The following is a 7,612-nucleotide window of genomic DNA, read 5'->3' on the forward strand; positions in this document are numbered from 1 at the left end:
TTTTTCTTTTCTCCTCTTTTCAATTTTTTAGCAGGTCCTTCGCCAAGGTCTTAACAAAAGCCAAGAAATTATTATGGAGTTGCATTTTATCCAGATATTAACCTCTATTCATGCAGCTAATTTGACAGGATCCGAACTCATCCTGTAATCTCCACTGCTCTTCCCACCTCTCACTTAAGCATGGGATTGTAGTTGCTTCTACTTTCAAGAATAAAAATGGGTTTGAAGAGCAAAAACTTACCAGATAAACATAGCAGACCTTAGAAATAAGAAAACCATTAAATTATATTACAACGACGATAGACACAAAATAAGTAAAAGCAAAAAAGACACAGATTTCTACAGGGATATATAGCTAGCAGTAGAATGTTAAGTAGAAGACATAGCATTTTGCTTTATGGAGAACAACTCGCATTTTACTTCTCATTTATGTTCAGTAAATTGATCTTGTAGTCTCCACTGGCATGCACTTCCTTTACGGTCTTGTCATACTCATCTTCTTCCTCCTCTTCCTTTTCTTGCTCCTGCTGGTTCTCCTCTTCTTCCTCCTCTGAGTCCTCCTCAGATTCAAAGCCTGGGATGGACCTGGATGCCTGTGCAGGAGTCCTCGCTTCTCCAACAATATTCATAATGTCCTCAATACTTTGAATTGAGTAGGTAGGTGCATTACGATCCCTCCTGTAGTACGCTGCTTGAGCTGATTCTGTTAGCTCCCTTGGTAAGTTCTTCAAGAACCATGGGTGGTTCTTTATTTCCCTTATTGGGATCCTCTGTATTAAGAAACACCAACCCAGTTCCAGTATTATTGGAGTAATTTCTGATATCTATCGCATCTTATGAACTATTTTTTCATAATAAACACAATAACAAGCAGAGCGAGCATTTAACAGTGGCCTTTCTAATATGGTTGTGAGCATTACCCTAGCTGGGTTCGCAACGAAGAGACGGGCGATAAGTTGCCTGCAATCCCGGGATATGTGAACGTAGTCGGGTATTTTGTATTGAACTGACATGACTTTCTGCACCCAGAGAAGGTAAGAAAGCAAGCAATATATAATCATTCATCAGTATATAATAACATCAAGGATCGAATAACGGAATTCCAAAGTTATAAACAGCATTAGTTGACAAAATGTTGATGAAAAGTTAGCGTTAAGGAAAAGTAATGAGGTGAAGGGAAGAACAAATTAAGACTTGTGACTTAACTTGAATGGTTTTCCGTAAATTCCTGGGGTCATTTTGGTCCTCAAATGGGTAGGATCCCACCAGCATCACGTATAGAGTTACTCCGCATGACCATACGTCTGCAAGCTGCACAACCAGATGCACTTTCATATCAAAATTAATTGCGGTTAAAACAGAAGGTGGAGAAAGAAGTTTTAAATAAACTCACAGCTAAATAAAAGGTAGTCGGCAAACTGCTGCCAAACCACTCGAAGGATTTTTCTTCTTTAAATGAGACAAACACTCAAAGGATGTTGAGGCATAGAATACTTGCCTTTGACAAAAGGATTGAATGCTTAATCTTTCTTTTTTTCCCTCCAATGTCAATTAAAAATATAATAAGAGAAGAGGAATGCTCAAAAGCATGCAATGAACCAGTTCCAAGGTTACTGTGTGACAGAACAAGAGGGAGATAACTAGAAACAAGCAGATTAAGGAAAAATTCAGCATTGAATGGATCAAATAAGGAAAACAACTCAGGATGGTTTAGACTTGTGCAGGACATGCTTAAGGTGATCATGCTGAGTAACCTAGCTCAAGTGGGGAGTCCACACACAGGATTCGAAAAGTAAAAGAAAGATAACTAAAACTGTAACTAATGCTATGAAAAAAGGTAGAAAAAACAATGTGACCAGCCAGAGACACAAAGCTTCGAGAACGACTAATACATATGTCATTAGGTTTGTTGTTTATGTTTGTTATAGAATAAAGGGAATATGTATTCTCTCAAAAGAAGTAAAGGAAATCGTGAACATTTCTTTTTTGGAGGAAAGGAATTGTTAACACGTTATTGTTTCAAATTACAGGATGCTTATGAAAGTGTCTAAGGCACCTGGATTTGTTGTTTAGAAGAGGCCTTGACAAATGGCATGCTCTTGAAATTAGGAGCATTTATAGTAATTGGACCCTTTTATAATAATCCGTCCCATTAATTGATCTTTTACGAAAGCATTTTTCAGTTAAGATAATCTCTTGGACGAATAGAAAGATTTCATATCCAACCTAACATCCCATGTTCCTCACGCCCTTGCTTTATCAGATTTCATCTGTTGTGCAGGCCCCTGGTTTTAACACATTAATTTCCATACTCACTCAATCAATAATGAACTCAAATAAGTAAGTTTTTCTTTTCTGAGTAAATAAATAAATAAAATTTCAATAAACAAAATTTTCAATTATAAAAAACTCCAAGAAAAATTGGGATGATATCAAAAGCCAAATCTGTGACAAGATTACACCATCCTTAAATTCTATTGGAGAATGGAAGTATATAAGAAAAGAACTTAAACATAGCAACAAAGCTTTTAACCAGACATCTAAATCTTAAGGTAGCAACTTGACAGCATTGCTGTTTCATGCTCTTCAAACAAATCTGAAAATTAAGTTGCACTCCTAGAATCCAGTGTTATAGTGAGAGGATAATTATAACCCAAACTAAATATTTTTACTAGTTTTGACAAAAAATGTCTAAGATATACATATTTCAACAGTTGATAAGATCCTAGCTAGTCATCAAACACTCCAATCGAAGTATCTTGAGCAAGGCAAATGCCATGTTCTAGTTCAAAGATTTTCTTTCAAGAAGAAAAAGGTCTTATGTCCTATCAGTAGCACCCATGATCATAGCCTTTATTTGCCCTATCTATGCACTTAAACTACTAGTTTGGTGACCGCAAGAAATGTTGCATTAGCAACAAGCAATGCTTCTTTAGACACACACAACCAAATGGACATCCATGTTATGCCTCAGCAGTCACTGAGGTGTCCAGTTTTCTGCAATCACAATTTCTCGATGGCACGGATTCTTCGTTATGGCCCTCCCTGTGTTTGCATGGCGATTGCCTTGCGCAGTGGGAACCACACGGTGCATGTAGTCAACTCAGAGTGCAGCTCTCCAGCCACTGGCCAATTGTGTGCATTTCTAGTGTGGCCACATTTTTAGTTAGCATTTTAGTCGTGCTGCTTCCTGCCTCTTAGCAGGCATGAAACTCATTTTATTTAGCAAAAGTTTTATCATACAAATCTAAATTTGGGGGCCAAGAAAATCTTATTTTGTCAAAGAATCAAGAGGATCTTCCAAGAAAGATGAGACAAACTTGTTAGGCAAAGTTTGAAAAGAAAAAGAGAAGTGTTGATTCTCTCCAAAAGATTCTACAGACGATAAAGATTGACTTGTACACAACCCCCCCTCTCTCTCTCTTCGAAAAGCAAGAAAGAGACGGGTGAAAGAGGATCTTCTTGGGCTGATGCCCATTTAGTATCACAAAGCTGATACTGTTCCCTTGATTTTGATTTATCTAAAAGAAATTTTTGTTTATCATACAAAAACCATAGCTTTGTTTTTTTTTGTTCTTTGTTTTAATATTTATGCACCATTCGATTCCAAATATAATTTTTTTAAAAAAAATAAATGGTTACAGCTAAATTCTCTCCAATGCTGTTACTGGTGCTGTAAATAATTTAATTAAATTTCTGCTTTAGGAACGCTTGTCCCAAATGGTCCCCGCCTTCCAAATTCCACGACAACCAAACCCTACGGACGGTTGTCCTGCTCATGCAGGCTTCCTTCATATGCAACCCTACGTGGCAACTTGCTAGTGGCCACATAGAACACAGTATATTCCTACCTACGCACACGTATACGGAATATTGCAACTTGTCACCCCAAGCGTACCCTTTTAGTGGGACCCACCTCCAACCCGAACCACACTTCCAGTCTCTTACCGTCTTTTAGTAATCACGCAGAGTAAAATTAGCTGGCATCATGGTAAGAGTAGTCTAAATAGTGAAAAAATGTACAAAAGGAGGACTTTATTTACCTTGCCGTCGTACTCCCGGCCGGAGAGGATCTCCGGGGCGATGTAGGCCGGCGTCCCCACCGTCGATTTGGGCCTCGAGTGAAGCAGCGACGACTGCACTCCCCAATTTTTTTTTGACATTATTTCTCTTTTTCTTTCCAAAGAAATTCTTTCCTAACTTTCCGATGAAGATTACTTTTAAAAAAAAAAAATCAAACCTTGGAGTAACCAAAGTCGCAAATCTTAAGCCGCGGAGCGGGGCTTCCATCCAGCAAAGTGTTCTCCAGCTTCAAATCCCGGTGGCATATTTGCTGAAAATTCATCAAAAAAAATTAATCCCCAAGTATAAAAGTTATTCACTTTTTTTAGCAATTTTTCCTTCTTTTTTTTTACCATGAAGTGGCAGTAGCTGACGCCGGAGATGAGCTGCTGAAAGAAATATCTTGCCTAAAAAAATAATAATAAATGAAGAATTATTACGATCGTCATGAGATATTTATTTCGGGATTAATATATACTAAGAAAAGCAAAAGACGGTGTAAAAAGTAATAAAAAAAAACGGAATATTCGAGGAACCTCGTCTTCGCTGAATCGCCCGGCGTTGCAGATCCGCTCGAAGAGCTCGCCGCCGGCGGCGTACTCCATCACGATCGCCAGATGCGTCGGCGTCAAGACCACCTAATTTTTTAACCAAATCATAACCGACAAAAAAAATAGCAGAATAAATCCCATAGAAATGGACCCAAAAATGGCAAAAAAAAAAAAGGAATTGGATTTTAAGCTCCCACCTCCTTGAATCGGATGATGTTGGGGTGCCGCAGCGAGCGGTGGTTGATGATCTCTCTCAACACATTCTCATCAATCTGCACTCCAAGAACACAAATCAAAGCATCATCAGATCCATCCAGAATCTGAGATCAAGGGCTACGGATACAGATCAAAATTGGAGCAAGAACCAACCCTGCGGCCCCTCTCGATGTACTTCATGGCGACGAGCTCCTTCGTCTCCTTGTTCCTCATCAGCTTCGCCACCCCAAAGTTCCCCGATCCGATGTCCCTCACCACCTCGTACTTCTCCATCTGCAGATCTCCCCAACTTCCCACCCTTCCAATATCCCTCAAAAACGAGAACAGATCCTTCGAAATCACTACCTCACCAAGGACTAGTACTGAGTTCTACTCATCCGGATCCCATCGCCATCGCCTTCTCTCTCTCTCTCTCTCGCTAATCCCTCTGCTCTTCGAGATCTGGGATCGAGAGTGGCGGAGGAGTTTCTCGAGGACGGCGGTGAATCCACTGAGGAATAAAAGCTGCCAAAAATCTGCGAGTGTCTTAGAGCGATATAACACAGACTCTCTCTCTCTCTCTCTCGTCGAAAGATTGGCTAAATTATTTATTTATGGTAACTTTTCCTTCGGAGCGAAGGTAGCGGGATTGGGAGGATCAGGGCCGTCCATTGGATGGGATATTCTATGAATTGATTATCCAATGATTGGGTAGGGAGCGGGGACCAGGGTGGCAGGGTATATGGATTGGACGGCTTGGATTGAAGGGATGTGATGGGATTACTTTATGATTGCAACGTAGTGGTAATGATAACCGGAGGATTTGCTCGTTTGATTGCTTAGGCGTTGGGGTGGTGGAAGCAGCCACATTCGGTGGGTAACTGGGGATCAAATTAAAAGCTCCTGAGGCCCTCGCCTATTGATTTGTTTTAAAGATTTTTTTTTTTTTTAATTATACTGGCTCCGCACACCATTCAAATATAAATACAGCTAATAAAATTAGAAAAAAAACTGATTAGGAAACATGCATCTGATTCACCCAGAGAAGAAAAAATCTTCTAGAGATGATGAAATATACTAAAAGTCACTCATTCAGTTACTGCTAAATTTATAAGTCCTATGTTGAGAATGTTCTCTGGGTGCAAATTGGAGTCCAAAATCCTTCATAGTATGTATAGATTTCATTCATCAAGAGATTAGATGCCTATCAGTAGCTATATGATATATATCACATTTAAAACTGTTTTGTTTGATAACCATCCATCTTATATTGCAGTTTGCATACTACAAGAGATCGACCAATACAATATCTCATTTTAGGGATTGTCATATGACCGTACGAGGTCGAGTCATCCATGTCCTATATCATATTGAATTACTCGCTATTACGTGATACCGAGGGAGAGGAGAGTGAATTCGTCCAAGACCTCTTCCAGTTCCAAGGCAGATGGAAGAGAATCCAAAGTTACCACAAAGACTTAATTAAACTCCCTGCCGGTGAGTTTGTCATTTGATTCAATCGAAATTCGAATGATCTATTAGAAAAAGGGGGAAAAACAGAAAGAAAAATGTAATTTTTTTTTCCCTTGAGAATGTAATGGGATCGAATAGTAGTGCCATGGGCCCCATCCCCGGTATCAAAAATTTTCTCCTCACAACTGTAATGCTACTTAGCCCAATGGTAATGCAGTAACTCAGGGATTGACTGCATATAAAATGCCGATTCCCACATATCATGTGGTGTGCCACTTGTGAAGACAAAGTTTCGGCACTTTCTTTGGTGGGAGTGCAACTTTTTGACCCAGTTTGGAAAAGGAATTGGAGTTCTCGGCACAAAAAGATTTCATCCTCACTCAGTAACAAAAGGTTTAGGTCTTTTTTTTTTTTTTGCTAAAGCAAAAGGGATAGGGGGGAGGAAGGGACAAGCCCATCCCCGCATAGCAGCCCCCACTGGGCCCCCGCCCCGCCAGGAGAATGTTCGATGCGGGCAGAAATGGCCGTGTGTTGGGCACCCCGACCGGTTTTACTCATACCCTCCCCATCCGTGGGCCCGACTCAGCTACTCCTCTGAGCTCTGGCTCGAGTTCCACGTGTGAGTACGTCACACCCGGCACCACCCCGGCTACTAGCGGTTCAAGAGCGGTCCTACACCACAAGTCCAAGTAGTAGCCAAAGTAGTGGGCTTCGGTCCACAATTTAATCGTCGCCGCAGCGATTCGAACTTGGAACCTTGTGGTTAGAATTGCTGCCCAGTACCACTAGGCTACCACCTTGGTGGCAAAGGTTTAGGTCTTCAATAGCAGTCAAGGATCTTCAGAAAAGGTTCAACCTGTTAAAACGTAGATTTATTTTAGAACTGATAAATTACGTATAAAACTATTTTCCTAGTTGGGTTGTTTTCTCTTTGCCATGAGAGTAAACTCACAAAAGGATAAATTTAACTGAGATTGGTACATCCTTAATTTTTGTTCGGAATCGCAGCTTTTATTCCATGTAATTGGATGCATTTTGAGAATAAGAAAATCAGATTTGGATGAAAATTTGACGAAAACTAGAAATGTGAATTTCATCTTAGTCAAATTTGGCTTTGCGACACCAACTATTCTCTATTTATTTGCAATGTAAATTGTTTTTGAAAACAATTAAAATATTATTACGATAATAAAGGATACTAAATACTAAAATAATAAATTATATTTGAATCATGGTAAGAAGAAATTATAATAGCTTTATTTATAGTATAATATGCATAAATAATACAGTATAGTTAAACTATTGATATATAATAATGCGATTGCATATGC

General features: G+C 39.5%; 1 protein-coding gene across 1 annotated transcript; it reads right to left on the reverse strand.

Annotated features, from left to right (window-relative positions):
• Nucleotides 1–237: 237 nt before the first annotated feature.
• LOC103702675 (serine/threonine-protein kinase SAPK7-like) lies at nt 238–5,393 on the reverse strand. Its single transcript, XM_008785203.4, has 9 exons — nt 4,983–5,393; nt 4,811–4,885; nt 4,599–4,700; nt 4,416–4,469; nt 4,241–4,333; nt 4,044–4,136; nt 1,207–1,311; nt 921–1,019; nt 238–770 (listed from the first exon to the last, which is right to left on the reverse strand). The coding sequence occupies exons 1-9, from the start codon at nt 5,100–5,102 to the stop codon at nt 417–419; spliced, it is 1,095 nt and encodes a 364-aa protein (XP_008783425.1). The 5' UTR covers nt 5,103–5,393; the 3' UTR covers nt 238–416.
• Nucleotides 5,394–7,612: the final 2,219 nt, after the last annotated feature.

Source organism: Phoenix dactylifera, chromosome 1, assembly GCF_009389715.1.
Source record: "Phoenix dactylifera cultivar Barhee BC4 chromosome 1, palm_55x_up_171113_PBpolish2nd_filt_p, whole genome shotgun sequence".
In the NCBI taxonomy this organism is placed as follows: Eukaryota; Viridiplantae; Streptophyta; class Magnoliopsida; order Arecales; family Arecaceae; genus Phoenix; species Phoenix dactylifera.